The 25934-nt window shown below is 40.6% G+C and overlaps 2 protein-coding genes across 4 annotated transcripts in view; one reads left to right on the forward strand and one right to left on the reverse strand.

Moving 5' to 3' along the window:
* FXR1 (FMR1 autosomal homolog 1) overlaps positions 1 to 17884 on the forward strand; it is a 36111-nt gene extending 18227 nt beyond the window's left edge. For 2 of the 3 annotated variants that reach the window (XM_068145081.1, XM_068145083.1), the window contains 11 exons: positions 60 to 176; positions 271 to 441; positions 5478 to 5556; positions 7812 to 7921; positions 8881 to 8967; positions 9672 to 9879; positions 11531 to 11734; positions 12405 to 12605; positions 13385 to 13465; positions 15867 to 15958; positions 16852 to 17884. In XM_068145081.1, coding sequence (XP_068001182.1) covers positions 60 to 176; positions 271 to 441; positions 5478 to 5556; positions 7812 to 7921; positions 8881 to 8967; positions 9672 to 9879; positions 11531 to 11734; positions 12405 to 12605; positions 13385 to 13465; positions 15867 to 15958; positions 16852 to 17022 — 1521 coding nt within the window. In that variant the 3' untranslated portion in view covers positions 17023 to 17884. The remainder of the gene's footprint in view (positions 1 to 59; positions 177 to 270; positions 442 to 5477; positions 5557 to 7811; positions 7922 to 8880; positions 8968 to 9671; positions 9880 to 11530; positions 11735 to 12404; positions 12606 to 13384; positions 13466 to 15866; positions 15959 to 16851) is intronic. The other variant, XM_068145082.1, reaches the window with a different exon arrangement.
* Positions 17885 to 19162: 1278 nt separating this feature from the next.
* DNAJC19 (DnaJ heat shock protein family (Hsp40) member C19) lies at positions 19163 to 23865 on the reverse strand. The gene is made up of 6 exons (XM_068145084.1): positions 23761 to 23865; positions 23178 to 23229; positions 22825 to 22898; positions 22406 to 22482; positions 21367 to 21437; positions 19163 to 19813 (listed from the first exon to the last, which is right to left on the reverse strand). The coding sequence occupies exons 1-6, from the start codon at positions 23761 to 23763 to the stop codon at positions 19743 to 19745; spliced, it is 348 nt and encodes a 115-aa protein (XP_068001185.1). The 5' UTR covers positions 23764 to 23865; the 3' UTR covers positions 19163 to 19742.
* Between the last annotated feature and the right edge of the window lie 2069 nt (positions 23866 to 25934).

Genomic DNA, 25934 nt, shown 5'->3' on the forward strand with positions numbered 1-25934 from the left:
TATTCTTTAAATGTGGATTTGCTTAAAAATGGAAACTGAATGTTCTTTCTCTTCTGTAGTCTGCCAGTGAAGCAACAGTGAAGAGAGTGAATATACTGAGTGACATGCATCTGCGCAGCATTCGTACCAAACTTATGCTTATGTCAAGAAATGAAGAAGCTACAAAACACTTAGAGGTAAGCCATGTAGTTCTTACTGCCTGAAACTGAGCACATCACTGTACATGAGGTTGTATGCATGTGGATGAGTCTTACTTTGTTTTCCCTTCAGTGCACAAAACAGCTTGCTGCAGCATTTCATGAGGAGTTTGTAGTCAGAGAAGATTTAATGGGACTTGCTATAGGAACACATGGTAGTAACATACAACAAGCCAGAAAGGTTCCAGGAGTTACTGCCATTGAACTTGAAGAGGATACTGGTACTTTCAGAATCTATGGAGAGGTAAGTGGGAGCTTTATGAATCTGAGTGTTTCACTCTATCTGCTTGCAGCAGTGAGAGCTGTATCCAGAATTAAGAACTGGAAATAGCTGAGTAGTTGCCTGAGTGGCTATGTGCACATTCACACGACAGCAGTTGGTACCACATTATTTGAATGTGACCTCCCTAGGATGTATTCTATCCTAACTCCATGTGCTGATGCACAAATTCCCTGACAACTGCACTGTACATCTTGGTCAACCCAAGAGAAATACCATTTGCTGCTATTTTACTTCATCACAGATTGTTCTTAATTCTTTTTTCCTCCAGACTGTGTATGCTGTTCTTGTTGGTTCTCCCTTTCCCTTCTTTCTAGTTCATGTGTCTTTCGCTGTGTGGCATCTGCTTCTCTGACCTCTTACTTGCCTTACTGCAGAGGGAGTTGGACTAGATGACCTTGGGAGGTCCCTTCCAACACAGACCATTCTAAGATTCTATGACATAGCCAAATATATTAAATCCTGTATCTGCTGCTTCTAGTCCTTTTGGCAATTTAGTGCTGGCTTTGGCAAGTACTGGCTTGTTCCAAGTTAATTCCATTTGTGTGACTCTTAACCTGATGTGCTTTAAATCTCACAAGTGCCTTGAAAGATAGTTGGTCTTTGGACAAAATCAGAATTCATTTGGGTGGCAGAAGAGTAGTGACAAAGATGCTACTCTCACCAGGGTCCTGTCAGAAGGTTTCTTGTGATTTTTTTATCCCATGTTACTGACTCTCCAGGTGTCAGTCACACCTGAGTCTGTAGTGTTAATGCTTTTACAAATCCTTGATCATCTCTGCTTCGGGAATTGATGGTCTTGATCTGTGCTCCATGCATATCAGGAGTAGAACCTGGTTGTTACCAAGCATCAGATGAAGTTGATACTGCTGGGAGGACAATCTTCTCTACTCTTCAGGATCTCTGATGTTCTGTGTTCTCTTTTTTTTTTGTTTGTTTTTTTGAAACTGGAGTCCTTCAGGGTATCAGCATGGCAGCAGATCCTTCTCTGGTCTAGTACTCTCAGATAATAACAGCTCGCAGTTCATGAAGAAGACTCGGACGAGTTTAAACACAGTAGGATGTGTAGTGTATTCCAGCTTCTGTCTCTTTAATGCAAGTGGTGTGATGCTGAAATATGTGGAAAGGTGGTGACAGTCACCAGCCTCTTAGAGTAGTGTGCTGCAGTGATGATAAATGCCAGATGCCCCCTAATAATGCTTTTAGACACATCCAGCCTTGTCCTTCCTGGAAGTGATAGCTGCTCCTAAAAAAGCCAGGCAACCTAAATGTTCCACACGATGAAGGCTTTGGCATCTGGGTATTCTTGTCTACTCCTTTTGCCTCTCTGCAACAGAAGTTGGCAAGCAGCCAGGCCCTAATGGCTGAATGCACAGGCAGACAATTTTGGACTGTGGTACGTGTGGGAATAGTGATCCAGTGTCCCTGACATTGCAGTCAGGGTCAGAGGGTCTCCCATAGATAACGTTTAGCATAAAGACAAAAGACCAGTGTTGCTCAGGGCTGCAATCTCTGAGGGAAGGAAGAGTGAGATACATTTTACAGAGCACTGGAAAGCCATACGATCAGCGGGAAGCTAAACTGTATGGGCTGGGCTGCTCTTCATGCTTCTCCTTGTCTGGTCAACACCACTTTAATTCCAGGACCCTTTCCCTTCTGCCTGAACCTTTCCTTGTGATACCTGTTACGGAGACCATAGTGCTGTGAACTTCAGAGTTGGACAGTGAGTAGCTATCCCTGCTTTTGAAATCTTTTGCCTCCCATGGAGGAAAAGCCTTATCAGAAACAGAAAAGCTTTTCTTAGACCTTCATTACTGGTAAAATTGAATTGTATTCAGTTGGTGTGCAGTTCTTGAGTCTCTTCATTCTGACACCATTTAAAAAAGATGTTTAACTGTGTGATGACCATTCCCTTGAGTAGAAAGGTGACAAGACCCATCAAGCTCAGCTTTTTCGGGAGAGCTTTCATTAGCTCAGTTCCAGTTGAACTAAGACTAACGCACATCTTATTTTCTTGTGAAAAGAGTTGCATCCCAGTGGATGAAGCATAGTTCCCTGCCATAACTCAGGAAGACTTTGCCTTCATCTGCATGAGGATAAGGTTTTTCAAATTATTCCCAGGGTAGTTTTGTATCATCCATTTGGAAAGGTCTAAAAGTCTTTTAAAACCTTGTTTCAGAAACTGGTGTCAGACTCTTGAGACAGATCCACCTTTTGTAACAGGAGTGCCCTCTGCCAGCAGGTAGACATTAGATAGATGTTAGCAACTGTGTTACAAAACATTTTCTCTCAAGCCTGCAGCCTTAGGGTTCTTGTTTCACATTCAGGTCGAAGTGTCCTGCTGCAAAAATGGTAGGTGTAATGCTGAGTTTAGATAAATACTCTACTGAATCTTTCCATTAGACTCTTCAAGTAACATACACGTGTCTTGATAGTACGAGCTACTACATGAAGCAACCAGAGCATCAATGGACATGTAGATGGTAATTCAAAGCCAGAAAGGTACCTACTAGTAACTGGAATTCTTTCAGGTCTTTAATCCACATCCACACCAATTTTTAGAGAGAGAAATTACCGACCGAGGAAGTGAGAATACATTGTCCAGATTGGCTTTATGTGCTATCTCCTGTTGGGTGTGAATGAGTCATACAGGTTGTACTTGCGTAAAAGTTCTGAGTGCTCGTAGCCAAGTGGAGATATGCATATGGGTATGCTGCAGTTACTGGCAGCAGTTTGTTTTCTTATCCTGACTGCTGCTGTGGAGCAGTCCCTGTTCCTTCATCTTTATTTGGGAGGGAATTGATAACATACTTCAGAGGCAGGACATTGCAAGCATTTTAGTTAATTGTGTCCTATTGATAGTTCATTGAAGATGAAAAATTACTAGTGAGTGTTGAAGTTTGTATTATCAGTTGCTGTGAGTATGCAGCAGAGTGTCTATGACTTCCTGTTCATCTGCTTTCTTGCTTGTTTCATTATCATGAAATCCAGTTCACCCTTGTTTTTCTTGCCATCATTCTGACCTCTGCCAGGAGTAGAGGTATGTAAGGTTTCTGTTTTTCTAGAACTTCTTTAATCTGAATGATGCAGGTAGTCTTATTTCATGTGTTGCCTTAAAAATGATGGATGAAAGGGCTGAGGTATTAGTGTAAAATGAAAACTGCTCAAAAGCTGTCATTACATTATTTGATACTTCATTCTAATTGCTAACTTGAAGCTTTGTTTCTTGTTTCAGCATCTGTGTAGCCTCAACTAAGAGTTGATTTCCATCATTTAATAATAAAGCTTTAAGAGAGCTCCTCACTAACCAAAGACACTGTTCTTTGTTGGAAAACATTGTAGATGAGTTGTGGCCAGAAACCAGCATTCTAGAAGGAGGTGCCCTAGCTGTATTGCTTGCCATGTAGAGGTGATTTGATTAGGACAGATTCCTTACTGTGGTCCACTGCTTCACTGTAGAATTCAGGTTGCCCTGGTGTAATTTACCTTCTGTTACAAGACAGTTTGAAGGCACTAGTTACTCAGGCTTAGTTATTCAGTCATTTTTGTAGAGAAAACAGAGTTAACTCCTTTAAGTGTAGCCATTTCTAAAGAGGCTTGGTACACTGTGTTTGTATGCTTCTGTACCTTCCTGCAGTGCTGTTGCTCTTTTGAATCACCAGTTTGCCCAACCACTGCCAAATTGCTATAGAATTCAGAGCACTGTGCGCTGAACATAGCTGCCCAGCCTTTCTGCAGTGAGCCCCTTTCCTGAAGATACAACTGAGTTGGTTGTGTGGTGGGCAAACCTCGTGAGTGTGCACATAGCTAGGGGAGTAGCTGCTTTTGTCACCTGGACAGTGTGTATTCACTCAGGATTTGTGGATTTGCACTTGCTTTTTAGACTTGCCTGCAAAATGGATCTATCTGTTACAAGAAGGGTTCTCTGGTACTCTGATTTTCCTTCCATTTTCTTGAATGCTGAGTAAGAGAACAGAAACTTCCTTGAGGGGAGAGCTTCTGACAGCTCTTTATTTCATGCTTTTTTGAAAAATCGGTGTACCTGGCCGTAAAGCCAATCAGTCACTGCTTACAGTGAGTCTGTATAGCTCTTTGGAGAGCTTGTACTTCAGCCTTGGAACTGTCTTACCTTTATCAGGAGACATATATTAGATAATGTCAAGAGACAAAAAAGAGTTGAAAATTCAATTTCTCCCCCATTTTTTCTACATGTGGTCCTCTGGGCAATGTAATGGTGTGTTACATGTTAAAAATTAAGTTTAAAACTGTGAAATAAGTTTATATCTTTGACAATATTGATGGTAGTACAGTTTCTGTGGAGAAAAAATGGATACTTCCAGAGCAGCTCAGAGGAAAATACAAAGAGGAAACTATAGTTTTGCCCATAGCCATACAACTACCTACTCATTCACTGCAAAGTCAGGTGAAATCAAATGTAGCATCCAAAGCTGCTTTTAGTGTAATAATATTCTTGCATGTTTCTGTGAATGCTGGTAGGACCTGTTACAGATTTGTTTCTTTTCAGCACAGAATCTTTGTAGTAACTGTCACACTGATTATTAATTTAGTTTTTTTTAATAGACTCCAGAGCTGAAAATTGTCTGTTTCTGGGGAGAGAGAACAAAATTATCTGGTTTTTCCCTGATTAATGTCTACCAGAAAGTGCTTCCAAGACATATCTTAAAGATATTTTATGTCTGGGGCTTACTAGTGGAAGGTTGCAGATGATATTTTAAAACGTCTCGCTCTAAGATGGAAAAAGTTGTTTTGTTTATTGCTGATGGTTTGCTTTGCTGCTGCATTTTGTCACTGGCCATTTTACTCAATTGTTTCTTTGACATTTAGATCAAAACTAGATTAACTTTGTCTCACTGCTTCTCTCTTTTTGAAATCAGCTTGATATTTCTTGAACTTGTAGCTGTCTCAGCAAGGTTTTGCCTTTGACATCTTACATTCAGGAGTCAGCTCCATTTTTATATGTTTTTTTAATTCATTTCCAGACTGCCGATGCAGTAAAAAAGGCTAGAAGTTACTTGGAATTTGTGGAGGATTTTATTCAAGTTCCCAGGAATCTTGTTGGTATGTAATACTGCTAAAACTTGGGGCAGGGGAGCCTGATCAGCATGACTCTGCAAAGTGGATTTACTGCCAGTTCAATACTTGATTTCTCCCTTGAAGTAGAAAGTGATGAATCTTTTACAACTGTGTGTATCAGGGAATTATTATGGAATTACATCTGTTACTGAATAATACATTGTCAGGGTTTTAACCCTTAAAATGGTTTGATTACAGACTTGTGCCATCTAATTCAGTGGTAATAGTTCAGATTGTAGTAAAACATGGTTTGTTACATTGACCGCTTAATAGTGTGTAAACTGAATCCCAGAATGCAGTATGGGAGTACTATACCTGAGACGCAGCACTGATGCAAGGCAGTTCTCATGTTACTGCTCCCTCCTGGGTTTAGATGTGTCAGAGGTGGTGGTTGGGTGGTGTTGAGCAGCTCTATAAACCAGCAGTGCCTGTTAGTCTCATCCTCAGTCTAGAAATAGGCTTTTTTCCATGTTTCAGCTTTATGAATTGTAGCTTCCTAGAACTTGTAAATGCATATTATGGAAGCTTCTGTATCATAAGCTACCTAAAGGTGAGGTTAGCCTCCTATGGTTGAGGCTTAGATCTTGCCTATTGTAGACTATATAATTTAAATGATTCATGTGAAACTCCTGAAAATGCAACTTTGAAGGTTTTAATAACTTCGGCAAGTTAAGATGTAGCCTTTTATTGTTTGGGTTTTTTAACAGTATCTCTGCAAATTGTTTCTGAGGCAACTTGATAATTCTGTTGATGTTTAAGGCTTGTTTGAACATTCAGCTGATTATTTCATACACGAAGATATTTTGGGGTTTTTTTCCATAATAATGAGAATTCAGCAGACCTAGGTGCACCAGGGAACTTAGCTAATGAAAGGTTTTGAGAGCTTAGGATGACATTCACTAGTGTGAATATAGTCATATTACAATCATGGCACTAATAGTAATGCATTTCACTGAAAGTGCTACTTTTGAGCAGCTACAGTACCAGGCAGACATCTTGTCCAGAGTGCCTGTGGTCATGTATGTAAGCAGACAGGTATTTAGCTACACTGTATGAAGACATCTAAGTTAAGACCACTATCATGATCGTTAATGACTCAAATGGAAGATCCCCCACTGTGTCCAGTGCATCTCTTTCTGTAGCAGATTGAAGAGTGCCATCTGCTGAACTGCCATCCTCAACTGTTGAGACTCCTTGGGACTGAGGATTTTCCCAAATACTGGCTAGCCATTATCCATAGAAAAATGCCAAACACTATAAGTAGTCTGGTTTATTTTAGTAGCAACAACAGGAACACTGTGCCAATTGAAATTGTAGACATGCAGAATTATTAGTTGTAGCATGCTTTTTTAAGACAAAAAAACCCCAGCAAACCTGTTGAGCTCTTCAAAATGTTGAGGAAAGGAAAGAGTTTTGTAGTGCTTTTTGCACTTTGTGTCATATTGGTATCTGCTCTAAAGAATACCTTACAGAGGACCGTCACACGCTTTGATGGTTAGACCCTTTTCTCACAGGTTCTGCCCTCCTTTAATTTGAATGCTTTCAAGTGCCACATTGAAGAAATGTTTCCACATCAGTTAAAGGAAGAGATAAAATCTTTTAGTAAGGTGGAAGAATCACTTTTTTGAGGTTTAAACACACAAGTTCTGAAGAACTTTTTGGTTTAGACCCATGCATGATCTCAAATACCGTAAAGGTAATAAGGGAAGTATGGGAATCACTCATGTTTGTTGTAGAGGCAAAATTAGCTTTCAGAAAACAATTGTTTGTTTGGGTTTGTTTTTCTTTACTTTTGTAAAGTATGTATCCTTGTCAGGAAAGATATGAGGGAACAGGTGAAGACATGTATAAATCTAAAATAGGTCTTGATATATAAATCTAAAATAGGAACTTGCAAGATTTTTGTGTCACTTTACTCTCAGTCTGCTTCTGTTTGAAGCTTTTGTGTAGCAGTGAACTTCATCAGTACTTCTCATGCTGTGTGTAAATATATATGTATATATAGTTTTGGAAGTTTTCACTTGTGGCACATTGATGGGGGGTTCCTTGGGTTTGGCCTTTTTTTGGTGCCTCTGGAGTAGGAGAAAATTTAACTTAATTTCCAAGTACAGTAAAGAGTCAGATGGTTGTTACGGTTATGTTATACATGATGTAAAATATCAAGAGACTTAAAATATCAAGAAGCCTGTTTAAAATGTTTTGCACATGGATGCAAAATTAACCATTCTTACCCTCTGAAGGAAAAGTTATTGGAAAAAATGGAAAAGTCATTCAGGAGATTGTAGACAAGTCTGGAGTCGTCAGGGTGAGAATTGAAGGAGATAATGAAAATAAACTGCCCCGTGAAGATGTAAGTACTCTGTTCTTCCTATGATTAGGCTTTTGTTTGCAAAAGCAGTGATGTTTAATTTTTTGGCAAAGAATGCATAGAAAAATACATGCAGAAAATGAGAATTTTTAGGGCCTGACTGAAATCAGTTCAAGTGCTGCTGTGTGGCATCAGAATGGGCTCACTTTCAGCTTGGCTTCGTTATGCAGTTCATAAATTCAGTGTTTGTGGCCTGTGCACCCTTCTTTTTCATGGCCAGTCTGAAACAGTGGTGATGTCCGTGCTCAAAACCACAGCACCTATGGTTTGGGTGGTTTTCCAGCATGGATGTTCATGGATTTATTTTTTTCAACACAAGACAGTATTTATTATTATTTATTTTACTGGCTATAGGGATATGTCTGTATAGAGAGAGACCTTTTAAAGATTTGGTTTGTTTCAGGCTGGCATCTTGGACTAAATTTTACATGAAACAATTGAAAAAAGACATCTTTTGTTGTTGATGAAGCCAAACTGTTTGGTTCTTTGAATCTTTCTCTCATATGTGCTTTAGCTGCATAGCTGGTTTGGGATTCTCAGTGTTAACAGTGCTCATGTATTTTAAATATGAGAATAACTTCTAATGGTGCTTTATGTTGTGAAGTTGACCACTTGATGCTTTTTGGTGAACTATGGATATTTTTACACATCTACTGTGATAAACTCACAGACATAGTGTTGCATGGAGAGGAATATAAACACTGTATGTCAGGCTGTTGGGAAAGCTGGATGGGTTTAGGTCCATAACACAGAAATCTTGAACCTCGCCCCAGTCTGAATTATTTCAAGTGTATCTTTGCAGCCCACAATTGAGTTCCTGTCTCTGCTTGTTTATCTCACTTTTGTAATGTAAACAGACTGTTGATAAAATTTCAACAGAAGGCATTGTTTGGATGATAATGTTCTTTCTGAAAATAAGATCTGACATTGTGTTTCTGTAGGGAATGGTACCATTTGTATTTGTTGGTACTAAAGAAAGCATTGGCAACGTCCAAGTTCTTCTAGAATACCACATTGCATATCTAAAGGTAAGTGGATTTCAGAAGGAGGAACCTGTAGTAGAAACTTCAGTTGAAGTAACAGGAGTTTTTGCAGCCAGTTTGGTGGGATATGTAGTTGATAAACTTTTCCTCTGTATCTTGAGATAAAAGGTTTAGTGGCACCTCCTTGCTCTTAGGTGTCACATAGACCATTACTGTGGTTACTTAGAACTGTTGGTGTTGAAAGGAATGTACTGTAGAGAACACCTGTTTAAATGGTAGTTGGGAAGCAGTGTGAAGGTTTTTGTCTCTTGGTGTTCTGTTGTTAATGCTCTATTGGGGTACAGGGGAATAACTTGATAGTAGCATGCTAATACTGTGTAGTATTAGAACAATTATCAAATTAGTGGGCTTTGTGTGGAATGGTGGTGTTGACTTAGAGATACAGAGTTAATTTGAATCTTGTTACTTTGTCAGTTTACTTTTTTAAAATGTAACTAGAATATACCTGGTGAAGTGTGGTTAAGAAGGGTAATAATGGTCTGCACGGTGATTTGAGAGAAAGGGTTTAGACTTCTGCCAAAACTCTGCAGAACTCATGTTTGAATTCTGTTGATTGCAGTCACCTTCAAGGTGATGTTCATTCTCCTACAGGAATGCTGTGTTTTAAGGTGACCGATGTATGATAGCATTTTCTGAGGGAAAAGAACATTTCTTCATCAGCAAGGGTTTTCTTGTTTCTTGTTACGTAGGAGGTAGAACAATTAAGACTGGAAAGGCTCCAGATTGATGAACAGTTGCGTCAGATTGGGATGGGTTTCAGACCTTCTTCTGCCAGAGTTCCTGAAAAGGAGAAGGGTTACACAACGGATGAGAGCACCCTCTCCTCAGTGCAAGGCTCCAGGTCCTACAGCGGAAGAGGCAGAGGCCGCAGAGGCCCCAATTACACGTCTGGTTATGGTGAGTTTTCTTGAGCATCTGCTGCAAACAAGTTGTCAAGATACTTCTGAATCCATCACTGTCTCAAGCATTCAGCATAGCTGAGTGAAGGCAGGGTATAAAATTCAGAATTGCCATTCTGTTGTTCACATAGCACAAAACACCCCATTAGATTTACATGCTTGATAAAGCTTTACATTCAAAAAATAAACTGAAGTCAGGTAAGTTCACGTCATTCAACAGTAGTAATGACTTCATACAAAGGTGGTAAACAGAGCTACAGATAATCCTCAGGAGACCCAAGGTAAAAAAGAAATCTGGCATGAGCACTGTTTTGATTGAGGAGGAATGAAACATGCTTGTCTGCCATCATGGCTGTCTTACAAATGTATTTCTTGAAAAGTAAACCAAACTAATTTGAAACTGAGCCAGAAAAAGCCCTGTCTTTCCCCCCATTGCATTGTGTCATTTTTAGATAGTAATTAACTGGATTTGCTCAGCACGATGTAGTGAGGTATGCTGATGCATGTTTTAAATTAACAAGAAAGTGCTACTCACTTCCCTAGAGGCATGCACATCTCCTTTTCATTTAGCAGCAGCTCCCAAATGGAGATGGTCTCCATTTGAATATAGACAAAGAAATGTAGGTGCTTCACTGAATGTGGGGAAATACCCAGTTATCCAATCCAATAAATCACTCTTGATTGTATGTGTAGCTCATTTCCAATACAAAACCAGACACTTGTGATTCTTTTGGATTTTACAGCCACTGGCTGTAGCTTCCAGGATCATGCCTTGTTGTTCAGGCTCATACTGATGACAATGTTAGTGTTTGTAACTTCAGATTTTACTATTTCACAACAAATTGTTTGACTAAACTGTAATGAAAGTTGTTCAGCTGGTTTATATACAAACATTTTACATACAAAAACGCTTTTATTTGGGAAACTTATTGTTGTGGGGTTTGTACCCCCGATATGGCAAGAATTGCATGTTAAAAGCATATGGATCTAAATCTCTTTATTCCACAATGATTAGTAGGGAGGGTTTCTGGCTGTTTAAAATAAATAGTAGGTGTTAAATTTTCAAGTAGTAAAAAGCTGTGTGGGTTGGGTTAGCTCAGAGATGGTGAGATATTATGGATGCTATTTAGTATAAACAGTTAAATTGTTTGAGTAGCTTTACAACAGACAGAAGAGGTTGCTTAGCAACAGCCATCAGCTATAAGGTGGCAAAGTTGTCCTTGGGAATTTCAGAGAAGTTGCCTAGAAACTGCACCAAATGCCTGCAGTGAATACACAAAGAGAGGAAATGCTGTTTAATCCTTGATTTATCCATGTACATAAATTACAGTTTGGGAAATCTTTGAGCCCTTATTTTGCATGTTATTACGAACAAACTTAGGTTGAGAATCTTAAACTCAGGTAACTTGTATTCTGTATTTTATATGTGCGCTTAGCTCGTTCATAAAAGTATGTGGATAATACAACATTTTATTTTCATTTATATGTTTTTATAAATAATGAACTTGTGTGTGTGTATATAGCTACACACACATCTGTCTTGTATCTAACCAGGCATGCTGTGTGGAAGGCTGCTGTGAGAATCTGAAACCACAGCATAATCCCAAATTCCATATTCATTTCCACTTTTCTTTTCCTTTTCATACAAGGTACAAACTCGGAGCTCTCTAATCCCTCTGAAACAGAGTCTGAGAGAAAAGATGAACTTAGTGACTGGTCCTTGGCAGGAGAAGATGACAGAGAAAGCAGACATCAGCGTGACAATAGACGACGTCCTGGAGGACGAGGACGTAGTGTATCTGGAGGTCGTGGGCGTGGTGGACCTCGTGGTGGAAAGTCATCCATTAGCTCTGGTACTGTATTTGAAATGTGTTTTGAAGTTAGTTCTTGTTCCTGGCAATTTCTCTCTAACCTGTTACTATTCTGAACTACTCCATTTTTACATTATAATCTTAACTGGCTGGGATTTCATTCAGGGTGTGTGATAGCTTCTTGTCACAAACTCTTGTTAGATATCTATTGGCTTATCTTCTGTTCACAACAATCTTCATTTCCTTCCTCTTCTATGCACACAGATCATCGTATTATCGAAGTCTGGAATGCTTTGGCACATTAGCTGCCTTCTGAGTTAAGTTTATGTTAGGATACAGAATAGGAAAAGAAGTCATGGAGCGGAGGTTACTTTTCCAGAATTTGACTGTGCTAATTGATAGGACTGTAACTGTCAGAAGTGCCATGCTGCTCTGAAGTGAAAGGTCTCTATACAGCTTTGATCAAAAAGCTCTTTAAATGTCACCTTGGAAATCTTTGCAATGGAAATAATGCAAGAGCCATTAGATTAGTCAGAGAGGAGCCAGTACAAAATCATAAATCCTGTAGTTCTGTGGGTTTCACCTTTTGTAAGGTTGCTTTGGCTTTTGAAATGTACAAATGCAGATTAAAGTCACCCTGGAAATTAAATTATGCTTAATATATAACAATAATACAGATTTAGTATCTTAAATGGAAATGACTTTGTTTTAGTGCTGAAGGATCCAGACAGCAACCCATATAGCCTGCTGGATAACACAGAGTCAGACCAGACAGTGGATACGGATGCCAGTGAATCTCACCACAGTAGTAACCGTCGCAGGAGGTCACGCCGGCGAAGGACTGATGAAGATGCTGTTCTTATGGATGGAATGACAGAGTCTGATACAGCTTCTGTTAATGAGAATGGTTTAGGTATGTAAACAGCTGGGTGAGAGTCCCACAACAAGCTAAGAAAAAAAATGTGTTGTCTGTGTAAGTGTAGTGAAACACTTGTTTGTTTTGGTTAGTGATGAATTGTTGTGCTGTTGAAGGTTGCTGCCCAATTAAAGCAAGCTCTCCTCCATGGCTCTGCCATGAAATCCCTTTACTGAGCTCCATATTTTTGTATGCCTCTTTTTTAAAACCTGAGAGAGACACCAACACCCTGTTTCCCATTAGCAGTTGTTTTCATGGAAACAGTGCTGTTGGATCAGCATTCTATTTTGTCCTTGGTGACCTCAGTCTCAGTGGAGGAAAGCTTCTTCAGTAGCTGTTAACTTGTCTCTGCCCAGCTTCTGCTGAAGTACTTTACTTTCCCTCAGTAAATTCTCTCGGTGCTTACTGGACAAGAACATAATCTGTCGGTTTAATACTGTAGAAAACCACTTGTTCATACATGGTGTTGTTTTTCGTGGGTTATGTGGCTAAAATTTGACACACAGTTAATCATTTAATAAATAAAAATCTGAGGTCACTAAGTGTATGCCTAAATGTTTTAATCAGCCTAGAGCAAAAAGTAAAATCAAAGGTTTGCATTCATGTGTATGTTTTCAGTATGAAATTGCTGTTTTTCTGTAGCCTGTCTTGCTTAGCCTGTTTAAACAAACAAACAAAAGGCAATTGTAAATGCCCCATGCTGAAACTGCTGAAGAATTTATTTATTTATTTATTTTATCATCAGAAATAGTTCATGGTAAACTTTGCAATTGCAGATGATAGTGACAAAAAACCCCAGCGACGCAATCGTAGCCGCAGGCGTCGCTTCAGGGGTCAGGCAGAAGATAGACAGCCAGGTAATTCGAGTGGAGCTGTGGGTAATCTCAGGTCAAAAGCATGAGAGAATGTTGTGTCTGCTGTTTTACAATATAGCTGCATAATTAAAAAAGGTTACTCAACTAATAAGACTACTAGACAAAGATGAAAGACATCTCTTCTAGAAGAACTTATGAAAGTTCTTAATCTGCCTAATGACACTAATTTATAATGTCTAACTTTTTGCTTGGACATACAAGTTACGCTTCTGATCCGGTTCTCATTGAAGACAACAGCCAAACTGCTGTTGAGTTCAGTGGTCCAGGATCAAGACAAACGTGATGGTCCATGATCTGCACTCACTTGCATCTGTGCACTTGCACGGAACGCGACACAACCTTTTCAGCGCTGGCTGAGAAGCGACGAGCCAGGATGGCAGGGTCTGGCTGACTGGACAGAGCGCTGTGGGGGAGCTCACAGGGGTCTGCTGGTCCTGTGCCCCTGTCAAACTGCTGCTATCACTCCTCGGCTTTTGTGAATATTTGCAAGTCATTTACAAATTGAGGGTGGGAAGGAGGAGGAATTTAAGTGAAATTGCATGTTTCCAATTTTTTTGTTGTGGCTTGTTGCATTTCTTTTGTGTGTACTAACACTTGAAACGTTAAAGGTGAACTTAGTTCATTTTCCATAGAATGCCCTATTTAGAAAATGCTTGTTACATTCATGGGGTGAGGTAGTAACAGAAGGTCTTCTAGATTGACAGGTTCCAAATTTCACCTGTATTTGTCTTCCTTATATCTGTGGTGCTAATACAACATTTGATTAAGAAGAAAAAAGTTATTGTATTAGACTTACTAAAACTTCAAGGAAGGAGAAACCCAAATGTGCCCTAAACCAAACCCCAGAATACCCCATTACCTCTCACCAGACTAGTTTTGCCAAGTGGTATGAGTTTATAAAAGGGCAGAAAAAGCAAAAATTTGGTTTCAGCCAGTAACCTAAAGGGATGTTAGGCATCTCTGCAAAAGCTATGGTATCTCTTTTTTAAATTCAAATATCCTATGAGCAAACCAATTTCCCAGACAAGATTTGTCAGTTATTTTCTGTTGATGTCTTTAAGACACCATTTTCAGTTTGCATAGTAAATGGTTTTAAATGCAACAGTAAGAGCATGGGTAGTTAGTGGTTTTGTGAGAAATGCTCTAACAGTCTTAAGCTTTTCATAAATCCTTAGTTGTATAGTGAGTGAAATTCAGACAGAAGCTATTTCCTCCCCAAATGTTAACAATGTACTTCAGGCATCTAGTTGTATTATTTGATTTACTTTGCTGTATGCTTTGGGTTCCTACTGCACATAAATGTATTAAGAACTGGTGTCTTACACTGTGTGCATAAAACATGCCTCAGCTTCACATTAGGGGAGTTGGGTACAGAACCTCATTTTAAAGACTAATTCTCCATGTGCAGAATCTCAACAGCTACACAAGGACCCAGTTGTAATAGGCCCAGTTACTGTAACAGAGGATGCATGTGCTCTACTTCTATTTTTTTTCTAGCACAGCCATTCCTATATCCAGAAAATTAGTTCACCTGAATGCATGATATACTAAATATGATGACTGTTCAACAGATGCTTGCCAACCCTAATGTGCTTTAGCTCATCAAAGATACACGTGTGTATTGAAATCCGTAGTACCATGTATTCTAAAGATAGAATTGACTCTTCATGGGTGTGGTTACAAGAGGGCAGGATAAGACAGAACCAGGCTACAAGAGGCTGAGGTTGTAAGAAGGAAAGAGATCAGAAAACCCCTGGTCAGCATGCAGTAAGCGTGGCTGCACCAGTGCAAACAGATCTGTCCTGCTTCTGAGCAGGGGCTGACACAGGGCTGCTTCCAGTGTCTGTACACAGCACCATGAACCCCCTCCCCCGGGCCAGATTAACTGCGGATTGCATTTTGAGTACCAGGAGGAGGGCAAGTTCTCTGGCCAGTTGCTTCAGGAAGTAACAAAGCTGTGAAGGCTGATTTATCGTAAGTGATACCATACTCTGAACCTCCCTCAGATCTCTTCGTGTTGAACTGACCTTCATTTTGTAAGCATGAAATCCTTCACTGCTCAAGATAGTAAAACCCCAATGACAAACTGTCTAGACTTTAAAAAGCTTGCAGTCTGGTCTCCTTAAACCTAGCACAGAAAGCCCTTCTTTTCCAATAAAATCTCCAATTGGACCAAAATGATTGGTTTATGAATTTTAAGATTCTACCTTCAGATTGTCACCACTAATTTTAATGCAAATTGATCCTTGCTATGTAGTCACTACCTGTGTGAAGGCCTTTTGTCCCCCAGTTATAGCATAACTTGCACAGAAAAGTCATATGAAGCTTAATGCCAAACTGTATTTCTGATGTGAGCATCACTGTAATTTTTTTCCTTGAACAGTAACAGTAGCTGATTATATATCACGAGCTGAATCTCAAAGTAGACAGAGAAACCCTCCAAAGGAGCCACTAGCCAAAACCAAGAAAGAAACGGTAAGATGATTGATTTATTTGTTTCCTTTTTCCTTCTTCTCTTTCAGCAAGACAGTAGAGGAATGCTTCATTTAGATCACCATCACTTGACTACAAATGCATTTGAGTTCCAATATAGATCATTAAAAGCAGTAACAGCCCAGAGTGAGCAGAACTGATGTCAACTGGAGGACTGTCACTGCAGACTTTAGTGACCAGTGTAACACTCAAGTCTTCACACATTGTGAAATACCACACTTAGTAATGCAGCATTGTGTAGTTAGATGTGAAGTATCTGTGGATGAGTCTTGGGAGCTAATGCTTAAAACATTTTCTATAGAGAATACACTGTAAGGTACCACGTTTAGCAAGTTGTACCAAATATTGTAGAAGGAATTAGTGTTGCAGATGGTAGATTCAAGACCTGTTCTCTTTAAAGGTTCAGTGGCTTTATAGATGTCATGGAGAAATAATATTTCCTACTGAGTACAGCAGAATTCCTCTACTTCTGAAGTGACATTGCACTTACTGCTGCAAATTATGGTAGAGTTTAGCAAAACAAGAAAGCTCCATTGCTAGATGATTAACAGTCTGATCTTCCTCTGTAAATTTTGGAAGGGATGTAAAAGCTTTCCAGTTAACATCTTTGTCAGCTTAGACAAATGGAAGTGGTGAAATAAAGCCTTTTGGATGTGCTGGGGTTATGCTGTCTCAGGGTTACTCTGGCACGATTTCCTCACAAGTGTCTGATGGACCTTCTCATTTGCAGGATACTTCTGTAAGTGACAGGGTACTGGCACAGACAGACGAGGTGTTTCTTATTACAAAGCTGCTGTGGGAGCCAGAGGGAAGTTCAGCTAAGGCTGTGTATTTTTATGGGGTTTTTAACATTACCCTGGTTTTGGTTTTGCCAGGCAAAAGATGCGATTGATGAAAACAGCCCCTCTGAAAAGGCAGTGAATGGTCCTGCTACAACCTCTGGGGACGAGCCCTCTAAACTACAGCACAGTCCTGATGAGAAGAAAGTTACTGTTCAAGAGGATGGGAATAACCAGGAAGAAGCAGTACTGAATGGTGTTTCATAAACTGAAGTTCCTAGTTTACAGTTCTTTTACATTACATTTAAAATAGTGCTTGTATAAGCTTGCCAAAGATAGAATATGGATCGCCAGTCTTGACACCGCACTTTCAGTTCCTCCATTTTGGAATACAGAAAGGGGAGGGATCCTGAAGAAATCATATGTTAAACATACTTTGACACCTACTGTGTTATAAATATATCATCAGATGTGCCTTGAGATAGTATATGTAACATTTAAATAAACAAAAATTGCTGGCTATAGGAAATGTTATTTTGTTTTCAAAATATGGCAAAGATGTGAGGGGGATCCCTAACATAATACTCTTTATGAAAGCATTAGCTGCTTTTGTTACATTTTTAATAATATGCAACCACTTCTTCACCTGAGGAATACTAGAAAGAAATGCAGTCTAAAATATTTTGCACTGAAATGTAATTTCTCCATTAGTTTAGTCTGGAAACTGGTCTGTTTTAATACATGTTTTTTAAATGCTGTATGTAGAGGAAAAAAAAAACAATCTGCAGACCACTGGAATACATTTGTTAAATTCTCATAATCTGCAGGGATACTGGGTGACATTGGCAGTGACTGTTCTACATTGAGGCTTTGTTTGGTTTATTTATTAAACTGTACAGTATTTAAAAATCAAACATAGCTTTAGTTAACACTAAGCTGAATTAGTCATGTCCATTAAGACATAACCTGAACTACTGAAAAGATCAATTTCCAGAAAGTTTATTCTGTATAAACTACATATGTTAGTCCTTGGTAGAGTATTTTTATTTTTGTTTTGGTTGTTTGATGTGCAATATGTTTTTTTTGTATGCTGGTAGTAAAAGAAAATAAACTTTGATCTTCCATCTGTTGACTGTTTCTATCAGAAATTTAAATTACAATTGACTTGAAAATTTTCAAGCTGTGACCACCACCAATTGAAATTCACTTGTGAGGCAGCTTGAATCTTTTAACTCTTTCCTAAGAGAGTTTTCTAACATCTTAACCTTCCCTTCTTTAAGGAGGTGATTTAAAACCTCAGTGAACAAGTTTTAAGACCAGACTCCGTATGTTGGAGAATCACGTAACCTGACTAACATATATAGGAATTAATGCAGATGCATTTTTTGATTGAGAAGTTAGCAGTGTGACTCACTAACCCATCTTTTCAGGCACGTCAACAGGAACGAGGAAGCAGAAAACGGCTGTGAAAAAACCCTCTGAGGAGCAAGGATATGTTCTAAGAAGAAGTCAGAGCAAACTTAGTGCTCTGTCCTATCTGATTTCACCCAGAAAGGCATTAAGGCCAAAAATAATACTCTGAAGCAGCTCCTGTGCCTCCAGGTGCTGTACCCAACACAGCTACAAAAGAACTTTACCAAGTAGGGTTGGGGACATATTTGATTTAAGCAGATGTGCAGTTTTTAATATGTATTGATGCTTATCAACAGTACCCTCCTGGAGAACAAATGCATTTAATTGAGCTGAAGTGTGCACAAGCATCTCACCTGATAAGGTGGCCACAAAATTAATCTCTTTTTTACCTTTCCTTCCTTGGTAGGTTTAAAAGGTCAGCACTATTTGGCAGGGAAAACCAGCTACAACACCATTCTGCTGCAGGGCAATGCTCCAGGTCCTTTTTTCCACCTGTAATAAAGCAGCTACTCCTCTCTCTCTACAGGTTTCAAACACCTTCCATTCCATACTGTTATTAATCTGGTCCTCGCCTCTGAGGGCACAGCACTCTTTCCTACTGTTCTGGCAATACTTACTGAACAGCCTAGCACTAGCCTACGGAAATGCAGTGACAGCAGCCAGCAAGCACTCACACACAGGATGCACAACTACATACTCTATTACTCTGAAGTAAGAATGGCTCTGAAACCCCCTACATTTACGAACCGAGGGATGCCAGCTCTCACCTGCACTATACAGCAGCTTTACTGCACTTGCAGAAAGACTAGGGAGATTCTTGGGAGTATGACAGAGCCCTTGGATACTTACAAACACAGCTGTTGGGATATGTCGGGCCTCATGCAGCAGGATAATCCAGCTCAGGTATCTTGCTGGTTCCCAGTTACTATAAATGCAAACCTTACTCTCTGAATGCTAACTTTGTAGTCTAAGAGAACATATAACATTACAGTGCTTTTGCAAATTTAGAATTTATTATATGCTATAAAATGCATTAAAAATTGAAAGTTACTATAAAATCTGTGACACTTGGGAAGTTCAACCAGCCTTGTTTTGACAAGTCCATGGTTTACTTTATTTCTTCAGTCAGGCAACCACACACATCCATCATAAAGCCTCCTGATTTCCACTCCTCCCCCCTTAGACCAGCTCCTTATGCTAACTTTGGCATATGAAAGAGCAGCAGCATGACCTTTAAACACAGCTAGTTCAACAAAAGTTAGGTAACAGCATTGAAGTCTACCTGTATCTGGTAACATGCATTGGCCAAAGTTATTACTCCTTTATACTGAAAATTATTTCTTCAGTGCCAGGTTTTGCTGCCTTAGAAATGAGAGCTACAAAAAGCACTTTAAGCCTCACTCCCTCAAATATCTCCCCAAGAAGTGATTAAGAAATGAGTGGGGAGGGAAGTACCTCTGTGGATTCATGCTTCCAGCTTCATTTATGTAAGTTAAAGACTGACATTAGAACGTTTTTAAAGCCATTTATCAAAAATAATTATTTGCATGGACAAACCCTCTTGATTTTCTCCTTCATTTTTTAGCTTGGTCTTCCAATAAATCTTTAGCTTCGTTGATTTTTGCTGCTACATATGGAGAGCCACCTACAAGAAAGATAACCTCATGTCAGTTAGATGCAAAACTTTTTTTTCCCCTCTGTCTTCTTAATGTCACAGTACACTGAAAGAGGAGTGAGAGTCTACTCTGAATGTTACTCAGACCAAGCTGCATGATGACTGAGCCACGTCAGTCACTGCAGCAGTTAAGTATGCAGACAGCAAGTTCCTGTTAGGGTGCTTTTGGTTTACTGGGGTGGGCTTTTAATCCACTTTTACCAGTCATAAGTTAGCTGGTCACTAATGACTTCAAGCGCAAAGTTTGTTGTGAACACAGAAGCATTAAACTAAAAGGTCTGCAAGGTAAACCTTCATTCCCCCTACTTAAGGCAGTGTAGGAACCGCTGCTGTACCAATGGAGCAGTTCAAGTTTTAAACGTGGCACACAGGATGTAGGAATACACTGCAACAGAATCCACAATACAAATGCACTGACATTGTAGCCAACCACGACTGGAAAGATCTGTAGGGTGGATTGACAGCATGCTTACCATTTACTAGTACTAGAATTACTCTATTTACCCGAAGCTTAATTTAACTTACTTAAGCCACGTAAAAGATGTGAAATGGTGCTCGCAGGCTTTGGACTGGCATTTTTAGGTTCTGCACATAATACAGTTAATTCTGAAGCTAACTTCTTCCAGATATTTTCTGTGAAAGGCACAGCTCAAGGATTTACCTTGGACTCGGGTGTATAAAAGTAATCAAGTCCAACAGTCACTTTAAAGGAAGCTATTTTACTTTTTATCATAGAATCAACAAGGTTGGAAAAGACCTCAAAGATCATCAAGTCCAACCTGTCACCCAAGACCTCATGGCTACTAGACCATGGCACCAAGTGCCACATCCAATCCCCTCTTGAACACTCCAGGGATGGTGACTCCACCACTTCCCTGGGCAGCCCATTCCAACGGCTAACTCTCTGTGAAGAACCTTCTCCTCACCTCAAGCCTAACCTTCCCCTGGCGCAGCTTGAGACTGTGTCCTCTGACACATGAGGATTAAGAAGTTACACACCAAGTACTAACACATGCTTCTGACTCACTGAAGTAAACAGAGCAAATACAGAAGCCTCAAGTTATTAATTATATTCTGAACCTTCATAGTACCACAAAAAGAAATCTTTTGTAATTTAGTGTTTTCAACAGACACAGAAGCCTAATGGTTGCAATTCCCAGTGCATTCAGATGAACTCAGGCTCACATGGTGCATAAAGCACGCAAATATATGCTGGGCTTTCATCTAAAATTACAGCAACCTCATCTTGTTTTAACGTTCTGTGTTAATCTGATAGGCACAGCAAATAGAGCAAGTAACAACCTGGCCTGCTGGATGTGTCAGCTTGCTTTAGAGCATTCAAACACAAAAATATGCTCCCAACCCCGAGGATTACGGCACCCTCAAATTCATTTTCACTCAGTTTTGTGGGTAATTTGTTGGTAGCTGAGGCAGTTGTTATGTCTGTCACTTCTTTCCTACACAGTTCTATAAATCTGTGTTAAAAGATGCATTAATGAATCAGTGTGACTTGATTCACTTACCTTTATCTGGATGATTCAGAAGCATTATCCGTCTGTGAGCTTCTCTAATTTTACTTCTGTTGGCTGTAGGGCTTTAAAAGAGAAAGAAAAACAACTTTAGGGAGCCTCATAAATTCCCCCCAGATGTCTTAGATGAAGCAAGCACTCTCTTATCCACAAGCCCTTTGGCTTAGGTGTATCTTTTCCTGTTACTTTTAAGTCCTGGGAAGGGTTTCTCAGATTTTTCCAAAACACTAAGCTTAAGAGGATGTGCTCCAGCAGTCCAGTGTCGGGGGTGGGGTCATTCACACAGTTGAAAAGGAACAAAAAGATGTTGTTAGAGTTTTATTTTGACAACTTCCTAAAGTAAGTAAAATAGAATTTGCTCTTGATTAAAAAAAAAAACCACCAACCCAAACCAAAACAAACAAACAAACCCCAACAAAAACAACAAACAGAAAACCAACATACAAAACCCCAAGAAAACAAACCACAAAGGGTTTCTATACAAACTTTACAGCTGGAAGTTGCCTTAGGAATGGTTTTCACTCTATCTTATTAATGTGTGTATTTGGTCTGAAGTCTCTATGTTTAGGCAGGATGGCTACTGCACTAGGATGTAAAATCCACGATGTTCTAGAAAAAGCAATGAATTTACTCCACATGCAAGAAGTGAGTCTGCAGCAGCTTCATACTGCATCTATCAGAAATTCATTAGCAACGACAGGAACCACAGAGTAAAGCTCCAAGCTTCCTGAAAATGGTGTATTTACCTGGACCTGCACATGGCTTTTTGAATGGGCCAGAGGTGTGCAGGTGTATGGATGTCCCTAAAGCTGGAGTAAGCTTCAAGCTAACCAACATGCAGCAGAGAATCCCAAGTACAGAAAATCCTGACTGGTCACTTCATATGCCCCAAGCTGGCAGTGACGTTCTCAGGCGAAGCTGAGCATAGGACAGTCCTAAGCACTGAGAACTGTGCCCTTCTCAAAGCATGCCAGCAACTAGTTAGCGCCACAGCCTCCTTTTTACCTTTCATTGCTAACACATTTCCTTTTACCTCACTCCTAGTATTAAAGCTGCTTCTCGTTTAGTCATTTTGGTTTCAAATCCCCCTCTGTAATAACCACTGAAGCCCTGAAAGAGAAAACATAAAACTACTTATTTTCATCACTTAAAACTATGTATTAGTGCTTTAGTAGCTGACTAAGATTTTAGTCTGTATGAATACTATGAAGCCTCTTTTGCACTTGTAATAAGAAATTCAGTTGAAATAGAGTATCTTAAGTTATACTTAAATTTGACCAAACAAGTTCTCTGTTGGTCAGCCACCACCAAAATTGCTGAGATTCTTTTATTGCTGACAAAACTATGCTTAGTATTAGAAGGAGATACAGCAATGTTCTACAGAAATCAGAGTCTGTAGTTACCCTAAGTCAGTTTTTATATAAAATGATGTTGATAATACAAAAAACTTACAGCTTTCGGTAGATTCTGAAGTGCTTGTTTTACTTGTGGCTCCATTTGCTTCATAGCTTTTACTGCATAGCGACCTTAAATAAATCAAATGTTGAACAAGGCTAAGTACAGTGTTTCACGAAAGATTTGGCAATTCAGTGCAACTGGGAACTTGGTGATTAGAACATGGAATAAACCTCCTGGGGACATAAAAGTGTAAGAACTTTGATCTTTTATATAATTACAAACACATTACTCAACACAGGCTCTCCCCCAAAAAGTGACCTGTATCTGCTATTAAAATACCTTAAAATTCATCAGTATTGAAGCAGACAATGATAAGCACAACTGGCCACTCAGTGCCCTCTACAAACCTGCAAATCCAGCTGCTGCTATGGTCAAGCCAACTGCCACCATTGTACTGGCCTACACAGGGAAGACAAAGCATTTGTTTACCAAATGAAATGTAGGGGGAAAAAAAAGAGAGAGAGAAAATAATTAAAAAACAAACAAGGCAAGCCCACCCGGCAAACTCTATAGCGGGTCGGACTAACACCGAAGCTGAAAACAGAGGGGAAAGCGATCATAACACGATTTACTTCTGCGACGCCGCTGTAAGGGACCGCAGGGGCACAGCGGCAACAGTGCAGCTGTGCCAGCAGCGGAGCTGGGGGGTCAGGCGCGCCCGGGAGAAGCAGGACCGACCCCCCCACCGCTGTGGGAGACGAGCAAAAACCCTGCCCGGCAGCACCGGCCCCCCTCGGCGCAGGAGCCAGGGGCTCCGCTGCGGCCTGGGCGGCGTAGGGCACCGGACCCCTCAGCACCACGGCTGGGGCGGGCCAAGGACGAGCCGAGATCCTTGGTCTGGGGAAGGAGTTAGGAGCTACTCGCCCAGACACAAACGGCTTACGGCTCCCACGGCGAGACCCGCCGGCCAGGGCCCCCTCTCGCACTCACCATGGCTACCCCGGCCCCAGTCCCGGCCCCGCGCACTGGCGATCGCCGGCCCGCGCTCCCTGCGGGCCCCGGCTCGCCGTACGGCACCTGGGTCGGCCGCAAAGCCACAGCCGGCTGCCGTAAAGCAGCGCGGGGCGGGGAGGGGAGGGACTGCCGCGGCGCTGGCGGCGAACGGGGCAGGGGCCGCGGTGGGCAGAGGCTAGCGGGGCTGCAGGGGCGCAGGGAGAACGGAGCCGACCGAGCTGGGAGTGGCGTGGGAGGCACTTTGCCTGAGGAAAGAAAGTGCTACCGCCTTGGCCTGGGGGACGGCAGAGACCTCCGGTCTTGTGCAGGACCTGGCTGCCTGCCGGCATGGCGCGGTCCGGCACTGATGGCTGTCTTGCAGAGAGATGAGCTCTGGGAGAGGGCTGCTTCTGACTGTGGGCAGGAATTGCTGAAGGAGGAACAAGAGTGCAGTGCTATGGTGTTAGGAAACTCGGTACACATCTTAGTCTTGATGTGAATGAGCGGGTTTGTCCCTTCTCGCACGCTGGAGCCTTTCTTTAGAAATAGTAATTTTCATCCTGTTTTTCTTGGGTTTGGTAATCTGCTTCACCTCTCTGACCGTTCCATTTTGCTGTGAGCTGTGCTGCCACCTTCTTACTGTCCTTGCCGCTTTAACCACCTGATCCTGGACATTTCTGCGCTAATGGAGCCTTCCCTGCTGTGCTGTCAGCTCAGGGGACTGACCACTCAGGCAGCCCGTGGGAATGTCATGTCAGGCACTGGTTCCAGATGGGCAGGCTCAGTTATTTGATTGCCAAGAGATTAGCACGAAATGAGGGAGAATTACAGGCCTGGCACTTAACTTTGAATATTATTAATAACATAGTGTCATCTGTTAATAATACAGTGTCATATGCAGCACACCAGTGGAGTGTCTGTAATTCTAGTCTGTAGTCACAATTTTGGAAACTGAATAATGTGGCAGTGAGACCTTTAGCCCTAAGGTACTATTTCAAATTGCTCACAACTCAAAGCTCTGAGCACTGCTGTCTGATACTTAGTTTGCAGGAGTGAAAAGCTTTAGTGTCATCCTCTGTGCTTGCAGAACGTGTCAGTGTCCTCATGGGCTCCTGGAGGACATAGTGATCAAAGGCAGCTGGCTTTTGGTTGCTTAAGGCCCTGGACTCACAAGCCTTCACGTAAGCAGTTTAGTGTGAGAGCTGATCGTTGGCTAAGCAGCTTGTAATTTTGCTGGCTCTTGCAGTGAAAGATACAGTTTTTCTGCTGTGTAGTTTCTGCAAGTACTGAGTTCACTTTGTATATGTCAGAACTTCATTTTAAGCTTGAATTGTAGCATGTTTGGTTGTTTTTTTCCACTAAAGTTTCAACTGTCTGATTTAATGTCTTCTGAGGTAATGTTTGGAGGTAGTCTCCTGTCTCTATTCATCCCTGTCATCCAGATAACACTCCAAGAAAATCACTTGCCTTTTAAAGAATATGGAAGAAACTTCTTTTTTTAAGGCACTTGTACTGTTCCACAAGTGTTTCATGAGATGGAAGTAAAAGAAAACTCTGATAAAGGAATGCATTCATTGCAGAGTACAAAGTTTCTGACAGCCCTAATAAGACCTTTTAAATATGGGAAGGGGAGCTATCAAGTGGAAAACAACTAGACATTTGTTATAGTGTGTAGGGGGGAAAGTCTGTAGAGATGTATGTGTCTGGTAGCTACCTAAAGTTTCCTCATATATAGGTTTTAAGATGTTTTCCTCTTTGTCCCTTTTCAATCAAAAAGGGTACAGCTGTACAAAAAAGTGGGGTCATGACTTTACCAGGGCATGGCTAATGATTAATTTTTTGTACCATCTAAACCAATAAAGTAGGAAACAGACTCCTTCCCTGTAATTAATTGTACAAGGGTTCATTCTTCCATTGCGATAGATCTCAATCTAGATACTTTCTATTATGAAATATGCAAATATCCACAAGTTGGGCATGGGTTAATAGTGTATCTAAACCTTCTCTGACAGACCTCTAAAACAAAAAGCCAGAAAAGGAGACTGTGGCTTGCTTAAGAGAGAGATTTCATCTTTAGTGAGGAGAGAGGAAACTTTTCTGTAATCAGAGAGCTCTGGCAAGAGCTGAGGTGGGATGGGGAGATTTGCATTATTGGTGCATGTTTGATGCCA

The sequence above is a fragment of the Melanerpes formicivorus genome, unplaced genomic scaffold (genome assembly GCF_026170545.1).
Source record: "Melanerpes formicivorus ecotype bairdi unplaced genomic scaffold, bMelFor1.0.p_v2 SCAF_12, whole genome shotgun sequence".
NCBI lineage: Eukaryota > Metazoa > Chordata > Aves > Piciformes > Picidae > Melanerpes > Melanerpes formicivorus.

Bases quoted from the DNA above. Each gene is read 5' to 3' on its own strand.
- DNAJC19 (XM_068145084.1), bottom strand. The intron at 22,483-22,824 runs GTAAGTTTTTTG...TTTCTCTTTCAG, and splicing joins TTCAGAATCTACCGAAAGCT to GGCTTCAGTGGTTATTACAG. The intron at 21,438-22,405 runs GTAAAAGGAAAT...TCTCTTTTAAAG, and splicing joins GCTTTAATACTAGGAGTGAG to CCCTACAGCCAACAGAAGTA.